This window comes from Hydra viridissima, unplaced genomic scaffold (genome assembly GCF_058129835.1).
Source record: "Hydra viridissima isolate aposymbiotic clone 2 unplaced genomic scaffold, HvirCarnegie_v1 scaffold_10, whole genome shotgun sequence".
Taxonomy (NCBI): Eukaryota; Metazoa; Cnidaria; class Hydrozoa; order Anthoathecata; family Hydridae; genus Hydra; species Hydra viridissima.
This window is the reverse complement of record NW_028324309.1, coordinates 17,787,765-17,802,763: the sequence shown is the minus strand read 5'-3', so window position 1 is coordinate 17,802,763 and position 14,999 is coordinate 17,787,765. Positions and strand designations below refer to the sequence as shown.

General features: G+C 30.6%; 1 protein-coding gene and 1 pseudogene across 8 annotated transcripts in view; one reads left to right on the top strand and one right to left on the bottom strand.

Annotated features, from left to right (window-relative positions):
- LOC149883443 (uncharacterized) overlaps positions 1-13,311 on the top strand; it is a 17,269-nt gene extending 3,958 nt beyond the window's left edge. For 2 of the 8 annotated variants that reach the window (XM_090100102.1, XM_090100103.1), the window contains exons 3-4: positions 8,847-8,899; positions 9,932-13,311. In XM_090100102.1, coding sequence (XP_089956228.1) covers positions 8,847-8,899; positions 9,932-13,137 — 3,259 coding nt within the window. In that variant the 3' untranslated portion in view covers positions 13,138-13,311. Of the gene's footprint in view, positions 1-6,035; positions 6,337-6,458; positions 6,547-6,662; positions 6,838-8,846; positions 9,629-9,931 lie in introns of those variants that run through there. The other 6 variants (XM_090100109.1, XM_090100105.1, XM_090100107.1 and 3 more) reach the window with 6 other exon arrangements.
- Positions 1-14,999, bottom strand: part of LOC149883442 (uncharacterized) — a 21,173-nt pseudogene extending 6,174 nt beyond the window's left edge.

Here is a 14,999-nt window from a genome sequence, read left to right as displayed (position 1 = left end):
AAAATTAAACATCATAATATATTAAAAATCACGCTCATTGACAACACACATCCCACCATTTCCGAACGCATACCACTTAAACTTTCACCACATATACGCATGCATCCGTACTCTACTTAAAACTTCCATCACACATACACATGCATCCGTACACTTTTTGTAAAAATAAAAAATAAATAAATAAATAAATACTAAACAGTAAATAGTAAGTAACATGCATACACAACACAAACCTAAAATAACAATACCTCAATAATACCCGTATAAATTAAAAATGTAAAATAAGATAACAAAAAATCACGCGCATTATCGCTACACATACTTTGCCGCTTTAACGCACATCCTTGCTTAATATCCATCACACGGATACAGACACACATACGTCGAAGCGCTATAACAGAAAATAAAATAAAAATAAAAAATAAAATAAATGAAAAATAAAATACCAATAGAATAGAATAAAAAATGAATAGATAAGTTCACACATCATACCACAACTCACTCAACAAAATCTAAACAATATCAACATAACAAAAAACAAATAATAAAAGATAAAATAAAAAGAAAATAATACAAGGGAATATAAAATAAAAAATTTAAAAAAATATAAAAATTCACGCGCATTACTCCTACAGATCCTGCCACTTCCGCGCTCACCATACTTATACATTATGGCCTACCAAGAGCTTCCAACACGTCCTGCACATACACACTTATCACTTCCTAATCGTTTCTCATCTTCAAACCTTTTCACTTCCTATTTGTTTCTCACCTTTGCTCAGAACTGATACGCAAAGACTGCCTCAAACACATTACTAACGTTAATCTCGCAGTAGTAACAACGGTCTTTTACTTTATTGAATACATTCGCATTTACTTGAGTTTTGATATCTTCTTCACAACCTTTAGTTATTTCTTGATTAAATAATTCTTACATATTGGAGTAGTGACAATTTCTTCGGAAAAGTAGTTTTTAATATGGCTTATATAAGATCATCAGACTCGAATTCTATAAGGAATAACCAACCACCTAAGGTAATTTACTTCTTCTTTTACTTTTTTGTCCACCAACCCATTCACCACCACATCGCTCATTGGTTCTGCTCAGCTTTCATTAGCTTTAGTTGTGTTTATCTGTTTTTACCTATATTTATTTGCTTTTAACCTACACGCACCATTAAGTCACCTCAAAAAAGCGTCATTATATCACCTCAAAAGAACTCCAAAAAATGGAGCACTCTATAGAGATGAGCAGTAACAATTATATAGCGTCACTACCACAACTCCTTGAAAGATTGAGCAGTTGTCATAGTGAAGTTACGCACGCGTCTCTCACTGCATACTACCATCGCGCTCACATATCACACGGACTAGTCCCTGTTATCTATACGAATGAGCTAGCGGCTCTAAAAATACGTCGGGGTCAGGGTAATTGGCTTACGGTAGTACGTCATCACTTGGGCGCCTCATATGAAGACTTGACGTAGGGATGGGTCTCGCTCGCCGATTTCGGTGACAACTCCCCGACGGGGGGGGGGGGGTTAGATATCGGTCGACTAGACATTTGAAACGTCAAATACCAGGGTAAGCGCTCCTTCCTACAGGACGCATACACTCGCCATCTCCTGAAGAGAATCAAGTATTCTACTACCTAATTCACGATTCACAACCGCCGCTCGCACACCCGTATAAATAACATATACACATTTTTTATCACTATAAGATTCTTGGTCTACACACATTATATAATATGATTACTTGTAGTGCTTATGTCACCTGGTTATATCTTGTATTGTTTTTTACCTCATATTGTTTATAAGATATTACATACTGCTACTAATTGCCTTAATTCACATCGCATGAATATCACACACTCAGCCCTAAAAAAATACCTCCCCCCCCCCCCCCACACAAAAGTCCGTTGGAATAACAACAAAAAAAAAATATCATACATAACATATAACAAATAAAAAATAGAACTAATAAATAAAAGATAGAACAAATAAATAACGCACACAAATAATAAAACGAATATATAATACACATTCATAAGAGTAATAATTAATAAAAAGCAATCCTATACATACTGCACACATAACAAAAATAATATAAAAATGATATATAAATAACACACTATAAATAATATACTATATATAAATAATATACCATATATAAATAATATATCACAAACAACAGCTAATAATAATAAGAAGAAAAAGAATATAACTCACAGTAAATAACATATAAAAATATAAAATACATATATAAATATATAAAATAACACATAAGAGTAAATAGCGAACAGCTAAGAATAAATGCAAAACAATACTAAGATATACATATACAATAATATACATAATATATATAAAGATATAAAATAATATACAGTATATAACTCATAATTACTAATTTCTAATAGACAGCAAATAATTCACTCTATATAACTCAAAATATATAAAAACAGGATAAAAATAATGTTGAGAATTAATAATAAAAAATTAATAATAATTAAATATACATAATATGTAATAAATGATAAGGTATGATAAATAATAAAGTATTACAAATAACAAAAAATAAAATAATAAAAAAACTCCTTCACTACCCTCTCCTTTTTTCTCACCCCCCACGCCCATCTTCTTCTTCCCCATGTTGAAATTTGCACCTGGTCTCTCTCCCAAATCCCCCTAACCGCCACACTGCGCAGCCACCCTCTGCACCTTGCCGCACCTACACGCGCAACCTTACGTCAATTAGCGGGTTTGTGTTATCGTACGGTTCGTACCCAAGCCCCTCCTACACTCTCTCTTTACGATAAATCTCTTTCTGGACACCTGTCCTTTTGGTTTTTTATAATACAACACTAACACTCAACCTATCTGAGTCCCTTCCTTTTCCTTCTCCTTGGGCGCCCACGACCGTATGTGTTACACCCTAGTAGCCGAACTTCAATGGTCTTGGGGCGGTGATCCTGGACGCCTGCTGATCCTGCTTACCTTTCAAGCTCCGTCATATTAACGATAAAATAAACATTTCTTGTGTAATATATATATAACCTACATATTTTGTGTTATAATTAGAGATACTTAATAGAATTGTAAAACATGCATATGGCATCAAGTCACATAGACCTTATTTCCGTAATATTATCTGATAGAAAAAAACTGATGTTATCTTAGAAATCTGACCCCTATTTTCTTAAGAAAAGTTCTGGCATCTTAAAAATTAAGTATAAAATATCATCGTTTTCCATTTATTAAAAATAAATAAATATGAGAAGTAACTTTTATTTTTGTTCAAACAGCCTGTGTAATTACTTTTTTTTTATACTTATTAAAAAAGCAGGCAAAAGTTTAAATAAGACAGACAAGATACAAACCGACAAAAAAAATTAAAAAGCACATTAAAAAAAAAGATATGCGAGGCAAAGTTCTACTAAAACTACAGAACAAACACCTGTTTTATTATTAATTGTGGTGCTTCCCATAATGTGGGAGCACCACAATTTGCATATGTGAGACATGTGTTCTTGTTATATGATCAATTTAAACTATTTTTTCATTAACTGGTACCTTTTAGCGGTGTCCCAACAAAAGTTCTAATGAAATTGTTTAGTGCATCTGCCACTAAATAAGCTAAGGAAGTCTTAAAAGCATTAACATCCTCTGTTATAATATCTTAATTACAGCTTACCTGTTTTCAAGTTTCCTTGCTTCAAGGTCTAAGGAGTTTTGGCTGTTACCATCTTCATCCTGAAACATTCATTTAAATAATTAAACCTCTCAGCTTGATCTTTTGAGAACTGCTCATGAGCACATGAATGCTATTGGGTGGAGTGAAAAAATTTGATGACATGTCTTGTAACTAATTGATTTTGTAAAGGCAACTGAATATATGATTACTCCACCAATATTCATCACTGGGATGGTTCACTTTTGGAAAATGTTTTTTTCATTAGCATTTGACTTTCTAGTCAATTGGCTGAAAGCTTTATACCAAATTTAATCCTTTTAAAATTAAAGGTTAAGAAAAAAAAATCATTGCTAGTATATCAAGTATTTTGTGTAATAAACTCTTAAATACTTTTAACTTTAATATACACCCGAGGTAGCAAGATTGCCGCTATTTTCCTATAATCAGGGCAACAGTAAGTTGAATTGTCAAATTTTTTTAACTATTTTTCAAACATTTTTATAATACGTTTTCTAAGATGAACCATGAACGGCTGTACAGATTCGACCGAATTTCAAAGAAGTTCAAAACTAACTCGAACTTTAAATGTTCTAATCAAATTGTGTTCCGTTCTATGATGTTCCAAACTCCTAATGTTCAACTTTGACTTGAGATTGTTTTGATTCAAGCTTTCTTACCAAAATCATTTCTGTTCGAAATGTTTGTCAAGGGATCGAGTTAACTTGACACAAGATTTATTGTTTTCTCTTCATTTTTGAAATTTATTAGAAAACCTCCTATTCACTTTTTTATCTTCTTTGACAAAAAAATTTTGCTTTCAAACTTTCTAATTGAGCATCTGTAGACCTCTTTTTGAACATCTTTAAAATTCGGTTGAATTACTTCGGTCGCCTTTTTATAGTAGGTCTAAAACATGAAATAAAATTTGAGCCAAAATCATCGTTTTTGCAATGTTTCAGTCGAAAATCCAGTTCTCATTTCATTTTTGTGAGGTAATTCTAGCAAAAGAGCCGTTTTAAGTTATTTTGATTTTTTTTTTCAACTTAATTAAAGTTGATATTAACAAATTTAAACTTCATATAAACTTCAATCGATTTTGAAAATGACTTTAAGATTACTGAGGGAATTTAAACCTTAGTGAGAGGGATCCTAATCAGAGACAAAATTAAGTAATTGCCAACCTTCAGAGAAAAACTCTTTGAGAAATTTGTCAGAAAAACATAGTGCTGATAACAAGGTCACAATCAATGCAGTGATCCCAAACTTGCATGTCATTCAAAAAATTTTTAGAAGATCTTTGTAGCTCATTGTGAATCTGAATCATACAAATTTGTTGCAATTCTAGTTCAAAAAACCAATAGACTACTTTATGCCAAGTTGTTGTGCCTAAGTTTTTTTTACTGGCAGCTAATATAAATCAATTTATATTAAAAACGAAAACGAAAGAAATTATAAACATAATCTTTAAGTTTTACTATATTTAAACATATAACGTATTTGATTTAAGAAAAGTACGACACAACCAAACACCAGGTTGGGCACATGCAAAATAGCATGAATAATAAATCAGTCACACCATTAAAATTTAGAACCGTTTTTTAAAAAATGACAAGAAATTCAATTGTCTCAACTGATAAAACAATTATAGTTCCATTAGTAAGGTTCGCGAATATTCTGTAACTATTTTATGATTTTTTTAAGGAAGTTTAGACCAGAGGCAAAAGCAAATCAGGGAGATAACCTGTAAAATCTGTTTTAGAAATCCATAACTTAGATGTTGACACAAAAACGCTAAACAAACTCGAAGATAAAATCATTTGTCTATGCTAGAACAAGACCTTATTTAAGAAGTATCTACAGCCACAGAAAAATTACGGTTGAGTAAATCTTCCAGAACTTTGGGAGAAACTAAAAGAAAATTTATGGGAAGATTTTAATAGAAAATGAAGATGATTTTTTGAGAAATGTTTGGTGGTTTTTAGAGAAAACTAAAAGGAAAACATTTTTCGGAAGATTTTATGGAAGTGCTGATAGTTGATTATTTGAGAGTGTTTTAAAAAATTATGGGTAAAAGAGAAAAGATTTTGAAAGAAAAGGTATAGAACTTAAAGCACATTTTTCAAAAAAAAAAAAAGAATTTAAATTGAAAATATTTCAAACCTAGAAAGACACTTTGGCCGTGAATCCAATTGTGATAAGAGAATATTTTTATACCATTTTAGTTATATTTTGATTGAAGAATAATTATACTGTTAACGGTTTAAGGATTTTGTTTCTAGGCATCACGTTGTATTAAACGTAAGTTTTCTTAGAGTCTTCTGTGGCATTAAAAATAGAATTTTTATTTAGATATGTGGCTATAAAAATAGATGTTTTTATTTATCAATTACAGAGGACACTGAAAAGACGCGCAAGATAAAAATATCAAAAATATTAGAAGCTCTATATATCTTTGAACCCCAATAAATTCGGGAAGTTGTGATGTTTTCACGTGTACAAAATTTCTGTCAAAGTTTTACCGCAATTTTGTAAATGTGAAGATTCAATTTTATCGCTTGATAAAAGACCTGCAACAATCCATGAAAACAAATGTTTGAAATGAAAAGCGATGTGATGAAAACAAATTGTTTGCATAAACGAATGGTAATTCAAATATTTAGATGCAATTATGTTTCGGCACATGTAAAATAGCATGAAAAGACAAATTTAAAAACAAATAAAAATTGAGTTTAATCCCAATAAATATAAATTTATTTACTCGAAACATTTGAAAGTGAAAGTTCAACATCTGAACACGATCACATATCTCTAATTCATTTCGCAGATCATCATATTCATGGCAGAACTCGTTTGGTAATTTTTCATTCTACAAAACCAATCCAAACTTTTTATTGATTTTTTGAGGGCTTTTGTTATTTTTTTTTGATTTCGATGGTTTGCCGTTACATAGTTCAGTTTTTTCTATTTAGAGTTGAGGTTAAAGCTTCAATTTTAAAATCTTTAACGTGCTGGTTTAAACAAGTTCAAGAAACACTATTGAAAGAAACACTGGTTTTATCAATTAACAAGCTGTTTTCATAAAAATCGCAGAAAAGAATATTTTCAGTAAAATAAAATGGAGACACTTGAGTACGAAATGAACAGGTGCATCATCTTTTTTTGTTGTACTTGTGTCACTTGTCACCTGGTTTTTTTTTGTTCACTTGTTACCTGGTTTCTTAACGGTTTAAGTTTCATAGTTAGAAAAAGCCGGTAAAAATGGAAGAAAAAAAAAAGATTTTGTAATAGTGAATAAATAAGGCAGAATGAAGAGAGAGTTCTTAAATAAAAACAAATTTTGCAACTGAGTATAAGAAATTAAGCATGAGAAAATTAATACCAGAAACCTAATGACAATTTCAGAGAAAGCTTCTTTAATTTTATAAAATAGGCCGCAAAATCTGTTCAATAACGATTATGTTCTATCACTCTACTCATCTGATTGCGTAATAGCATTCCCATAAACCTCCGCAATTCCTTTTCGATTAGAGAATCAGAACAATAATTTGTGCTCATTCTCCTCGCGAGTTTTACAACTGAAAAAAGGAAAATATGTCAGCAAAGAATATTTAGGGTTATCTTTAAAGCAAACATGATAAAGCATCAAGTTCCAACAACAAACATAGAAAAGCAAGTTTCCAAAATTTCTATTTTAGCAAAAAAAATTAAGCCCAATATAGGTAAAGACAACAAAAACACAAATTAACGCTTGCGCTGTAGTTACTTCCGTAATAATATGAACCTATAATAGAATGATTTCTAAATAAGCAATACACTCAAAACTAGAAATATTTTTTTACACTTAAACCCCTGGAAAAAGTCGGAAAAGATTGAAAACAAGCAAAACAAAGAGAAAAAGCGCTGGAGATTTTCATGTCTTGGAAAAGTATTTGTTATAGCTTGTTGGCTCAACAAGCAAAGGTGTAAAGCAAGACAATCTTTGCATCATCGATACCATAGGTGAGCTCAGTTGGTATTACACTAGCCACATTTTACAGCTCAGGATCATAGCTATTGTTAGCTATGAGTTTCAATCAAGCAATAGTTTTAACTTTATAAATTGCATTTTCTTTAAATTTTGCAGTTTGTCTTTAATTTTGCTCAAAAGATCAATTAATACTTCCTTCATTAGAGTTTCTAATAAGAATTATTCATAACCAGATCATATACGATGAATTAAAAATACAACTAATTATATTTTATGCCAATCTTGGCAATCCTTTTTTCACGCTTTTCCCAGAAGCTCTACAACGCAGAATTAAAAGTTTAACAGTCTGCATTAAACGCGTTTTTGACATCAAACAAAGTTGTTTTTAGTTTTACTTTTTTATATAGCGCACGAATGAGTTGATGACATATGAGTTTTTAAACGTTACAAATAAATGCAAATGGGAAGTAGATGTTCATTTATCGAGGACGAGGTTGTCAAAATATTAGAAGGTTTATAAAAGTTTAAGTTATCATTTTTGTAAGTCTATCCAAATAGACTTAGTTCGTATTGATTAAATCATTCGAAAATGTGCCGTTTTTGAAAAACCTCTCACATTTTAAACCGTTATAACTATACTTAAAAACGGCTTTAAATTGAGCTTCTAAGTGCAAATCAGACTTCTAAACTTATCTTTATCTTACTTCTTTGTTAATTATTAATTCCAAATAATGCCACAAGTCTTAATTTAAGCAGATATTAATCATGCAGGCACTGCTGCATTATTCAGAACTACTAAAGTTTCTTTTAAGAAAGCTTCTTTAGGAAAGATCAGTGGCATCTTTTTCACCTGTTAAGCCACAATTATCAGTCAATTGAATAATTTATTTGTGGATATGGAAAAATGTATTTCATCAAAAGGAGCTTCAATGGGATATCAGTTATGTTCCATTTCCCAAGAGCTTGTGTTCAGTGACTAATTGAGCTTCTGAAATGTCTGATTTAATTATATCAAAAGATTTATTTGACTTCTACAACTCCGCTTATTTGTTTTGACGCAGCATTGGTTTCCTTACACTCGGTTATTAAAAATGAATATAGTAACTATATCCTAACTGTTAACTGATGTATTTAGGAGCGTTTTCGTGAAATTTATCGTTTCCACTAACAGATTTCTTTTTCGTAGGACGACTTTAAAAGATGAAGTTGTCAAGGAAAACGAGTTCGATGATATTAAGGGTAATTATACATTTTTAATGTTTCACATTTTTATTGAGACAGACTTTTGAATTTAAAAAGAACTGTCTTAGTTGAAAATTTTCAACAACATGTAATTACACGTTTATTTTTGTAAAAAACTTATTTATAAGAAACTAGTACATGAAGTTCCAAAATCTTGAGAAACCATTAGCACTAAGTTACTTTTTGATAAGAAATTTATTTTATTAAGAGCTATATTTCCTAATTTGTGTTCTGTTCAGAGACAAACCTGAGGATCATATTACACTGAACGATATTGATGAAAATTAAATAATTTTAGTTGAATGTAAAACATTTTATCTTACTTGATAGCATGTTTTAAAATTACATTCTAATTACTTTTTCTCTCTTTTGATATTTAAGAAACTCTTAAGAAAATTTTAGAACTAGATTTATAAAAACGTACCCTTGAAATACGAAACTTTCCAGTACTTGCTCATTTGCAAAAGGCTTGCTGATTTGCTGATATGATTAATTGCTTAGTCATCAACTAAAAGAGCACAACTTTGCTCGATATCTTTCGGTTGATGACTCAGCAATCTATAATGTAAAAGAAGAATTTAAAACTACGCGAGAACAAATATGAAAATACAGAACTAAACGCGTAAGGATATTTGATCAAAAAGACGGCGAGAAAAGAAAAGTGGATTGCATTTTTGCAACCGAATGGATATGGTCAGTAAATGCGAACGAAGTAGGTATTTTGAGGTTGGTATTTTTTATGCCGCCTTCGTGCAAAATTCTACGGCTGTACCTGATTTTATATATATATATATATATATATATATATATATATATATATATATATATATATATATATATATATATATATATATATATATATATATATATATACATATAAAATTATGGCCGCCCTCGTGCATTGCACGTTTTCTCAGTAAATTTTTATTATTTAAGTAATATGACATTGCCGACCGTTCAAAATTAATTTCTAAACATTCCTCAAGAAAATCATCGCGTGGTTAAAAACAAAACGTTTTTGTATTTTAGAGTTAAAACTACGACACTCAACATTTGATCTCCTACCACCCACAAAAGCCTTCTTTTCACGTGACGATGAGCTTCATCAAATTCAACAACACTTTTGCAAAGCAAATGATTTGATAAAATCAATCACGGTTTTAACTGGAATGTCTGGAGTAGGAAAGACTCAGGTTGCTAGAAAGTACGCTAAAATTTTCAACGATCATTTTGAAAGTGTTGTGTGGATGGATGCAATATTTGACAAAATACAAGTTTCTATGACTAATCTCTGTCACCAATTAGGGTTAAGCGTAACAGATTCTCAAGGCGATCCGTTCGATATTGAAATAGTGTCTAGAAAATTACATCGCTATTTTGAAAGAGAAAAAACGTTATACATCTTTGACAACGTGGATGATGAAAGTGTTAAGATCTTTGAAAAATATGTCTCAAACAAAAAAAACGCATTTACTTTGATAACATCGCAATGGAAATCATGGTCTGCGGATGTCAATCAAGTGCAAATTAATCATTTCTCGCCTCAAGATGCGTTTCTCTTCATAAAAAGAAATATTAACCAAATATTTACAGACAATGACGAAAAGCTAAAAGAAATAGCCGAATTGCTTGGATATCATCCACTCGCCATTAATCAAGCAATTCTCTATATAAACAACAACAGCGTTTCTTTGCAGGAATATTTAGATCTTTTTCGATCGAATCCTATTGAAACGCTAGAGGAAGTTATCCCTACCGAAGCGGAAATAAAGTCTGCAATGACATCAATTAACTTAGTGTTACAAAAAATAGAAACATTGAATAAAAAATCACTAGAACTTTTGAACCTTTTATCGTATTGCGACGGTCAACATATTGCAAAAACATTAATTCTAGGCATTTCAAAACACTTGCAAGTAAATGAAGAACTTTTGACAAATCAAGTAATAAACTTATTGGTGAGTTATTCGTTGCTTGATTGCGACGAAGATAATACTGGCAGGTATGAAATGCACGAAATGACGCAGTTGGCATGTAAATATTATCAAAAAAACAAACAAATAACCGAAATATGCAACAAAAGCATACTCGATTTTCTAAGATTGCAGTTGGAAGACGTAAATGAACACGTTTACGATGGGAAGTACATTTATAACCATTTCATCCATGTGTTTCGTATTAACAAGTCAAAAATGTGTGAAGTGTTTCATCAACAGAGTTGTAGTATTCGACGTTTTTTATCAAACAAAGGTTTTTTCCAAGATGCTATAAACATACTTGATGCAATTCAAAACTATAACACAAAAACCTATGGAGATGAAAATCAAATAACTTTAGATACAAAAAACAATATAGCAGCCTGTTTGAGTGAAATTGGAAACTATAATGAAGCTTTAGAAATTTATTATAAAGTTGATAAAATACAAACGGATATTTTAGATATCAATAATCCATCTTTATTGTCTACAAAAAGTAATATAGCACTCTGTTTGATGAAGATGGGAAAAAACAAAGACGCTTTAGAAATTTTATTTCAAGTGGATAAAATACAAACTGATATTTTAGATTTCAATCATCCATCATCATTGGATACAAAATTTAATATAACATTCTGTTTGATAAGAATGGGAAAAGATAAAGAAGCTTTAGAAATTTATTATCAAATTGATAAAATGCAAACTGATATTTTAGACTTCAATCATCCAACATTATTGGCTATAAAATGTAATATAGCACACTGTTTGATGAATATAGGAAAAAACAAGGAAGCTTTAGAAATTTATTATCAAGTTGATAAAATTCAAACTGATATTTTAGATTTAAATCATCCATCATTATTGGCTGTAAAATTTAATAAAGCACTTTGTTTGATGAAAATGGAAAAATATAATGAAGCATTAGAAATTTATTATCAAGTTGATAAATTGCAAACTGATATTTTAGACTTCAATCATCCAACATCATTGGCTACAAAAAGTTATATAGTACTCTGTTTGATTAATATAGGAAAATATAAGGAAACTTTAGAAATTTTATATGAAATTGATAAAATGCAAACTGATACTTTAGATTTCAATCATCCATCATTATTGGCTACAAAAAGTAATATAGCTCTCTGTTTAATGAATATGGGGAAATTTAATGAAGCCTTAAAAATTTATTATCACGTTGATAAAATGTATACTGATATTTTTAATTTCAATCATCCCATATCATTGGATACAAAAACCAGTATAGCAAACTGCTTGTTTAATTTGGGAAACTATAATAAAGCTTTAGAAATTTGTTATCAAGTTGATAAAAAGCAAACTGATGCTTTAGGTATCAATCATCCAAAATCCTTGGCTTCAAAAAATAGTATAGCAATCTGCTTGATGAACATGGGAAAATATAATGAAGCTTTAAAAATTTATTCTCAAGTTGATAAACAACAAACTGATAATTTAGATTTAAATCATTCATCATCTTTGGATACAAAAAATAAAATGGCACTCTGTTTGATGAATATGGGAAAAAACAATGAAGCTTTAGAAATTTATTATCAAATTGATAGAATACAAACCGATGTTTTAGGAATCGATCATCCATCATTAGTGGCTACAAAAATTAATAAAGCACTCTGTTTAATGAATATTGGAAAATATAATGAAGCTTTAGAAATTTATTATCAAGTTGATAAAATGCAAACTGATATTTTAGATTTCAATCATTCATCATCTTTGGCTACAAAAAGTAATATAGCACTCTGTTTGATGAAGATGGGAAAGTATAATGAATCTTTAGAAACTTATTATCAAGTTGATAAAATACAAACGGATACATTAGATTTCAATCATCCATCATGTTTGGCTACAAAAAATAGTATTGCACTCTGTTTGATGAATATGGGAAAAAACAAAGAAGCTTTAGAAATTTATCATCAAGTTGACAAATTGCAAACTGATAATTTAGGAATTATTCATCCATCATTATTGGCTACAAAAAATAATATTGCACTCTGTTTAATAAATATTGGAAAATGTAATGAAGCTTTAGAAATTTATTATCATGTTGATAAAATACAAACTGATACATTAGGTATTGATCATCCATCAACATTGTCTTCAAAAAATGATATAGCACTCTGTTTGATGAATATGGGAAAATATAATGAAGCTACAAAAACTAATATAGCAAACTGTTTAAAAAATTTGAAACAAAGTAAAATGGATAATCGAACTTGTGAACTATTTTAGATAATCGTTTTTTAAAATGCCAATTTATTGTAAATTATAAGTGATATTATATATTTATGTGATTTTTATATCTGTTTCAATTGGATGTTTTTTATTCAATGTGTGATAAAAAGTTTGATGATTATAGACGTTGTTAACAAAATAATTATATGAATGAGAAATCCATTAGAAAAAGAGATTTTGTGTTGATTTAATGAATAAAGTTAGCAAATACTAAAAGATTTTTTCGAAAGAGTGGTATGTCAAAAAAAATATTTTTTTATAGCCGGAAATTTAGAAAGGTGAAGTTTCAGATGAGGACTCTAGGGATATGCTTTATATAAATTTCAAATGATCTTTTGTATAAAAGTGAAAAAAAAAGTAAATGCTCTGTAGTTAATGTATAAGTTTGTTTAATTATCAAATTTTTTATTTAATTAGGTAATAAAATATCGATAGGGTTTTCTCAATTTTTCAAATGATCATATATCCCTTGCAGTCACTTTTTTTTTGACCAACTTTTTGTTCAAGTTAGAGAAGAATACCTCAGCTATCAAAACTTTAAACGCTTTTTGGCTGTCATGTTCAAGTTAGAGACTCTACAATAGCGGAGACCACAAATCTACGGCTCCAAATTAAGCACAACTTGTTTACGGAAAGTAAACAGATCCCTCTCTATTCACTTCTTTTAAGAGGTTCAAGATCGTAGGTGATGGATGACTACGCGTGCTAGACTAAAAACCAGTTTCGAGAAACTGATGCAACTTCAACGCGCTTTTTTGTTCTTTCGTTTGTGGTCCGATGAAAATTGTAACAAAAACAAGTAACCCACTCTTTCTAAAGAGTAAAAAAAGCTTCTAAGCCCTAACCTCACCCCAAACCTTAACCTTTTTCTTCATCCTTAAATCCTAAACATAACATTTAGCTGTCTTTTCTGCGCTTTTGTCCGGAAATGAAACTAGTTTAATGAAGCGCCATTTAATACAAAATCATTCAGAGATCGCAATAATATTTTATCAATTTTAAAAAAGGATTTAATTATCAAACCCCCCAGTGACAGATGTCATGTCAGTTTCCACTTTGTCAATTTGCTACTTCATGAGCTCAACTGAGTTAAACTTGATGTTACTTTTCCAGTATAGATTTTCAATGTCGCAGAACTCGAACTCCAAATCAGAATCTTCTTCAACTTCAAACAATTCTAGCTCAAAGAAGTACCATCCTGTATGCAAAGAATCAGGAACAATGGTGTTATGAGCTAGTTGACTATTGTCAAAATAGGATTGGATAACTGCATCCCATATGTTCGAAGACATGTTCTCTTCGGTCAGAGTTGTTGCGCCAGCTTCCACGACCTTTTTAATTCTTACATGTGTCCTGTGGTCATCGGAAGTTTGAGGTCAGTTTGAATCAGCTCCAAAATACATGTGAAGTCTAACGCAGTAACGTCCTTTCGAGCATAACGGAAATCTTTTGATGAAGCGTAGCCAGCAAACATTTCTGACGACAACAATGTTCTGCTGAAAAGACTCGTTCCATTCTGTAACAACATAATCTGGATTACCAAGATGCCCAAAGTCTTCCGCCTCAGCAACGGGATACTTGATTGTCTCCCCAGTGACAGAGGTTTTCTCAGTTTCCGCTTTGTCAATTTGTTGTTTCAAGTTGAGCTCAACTGAGCTAAACTTGATGTTACTTTTCCAGCATGGATTTTTAATATCGCAGAACTAGAACTCCAAATCAGAATCCTTTTCAACTTCAAACGATTCTCGCTCAAAGAAGTACCCATCTGTATGCAAAGAATCAGGAACAATGGTGCTATGAGATAGTTGATTGTTGTCGATTTCTGATTGGCTAAATCCAGAACATATATTCGAAGACAT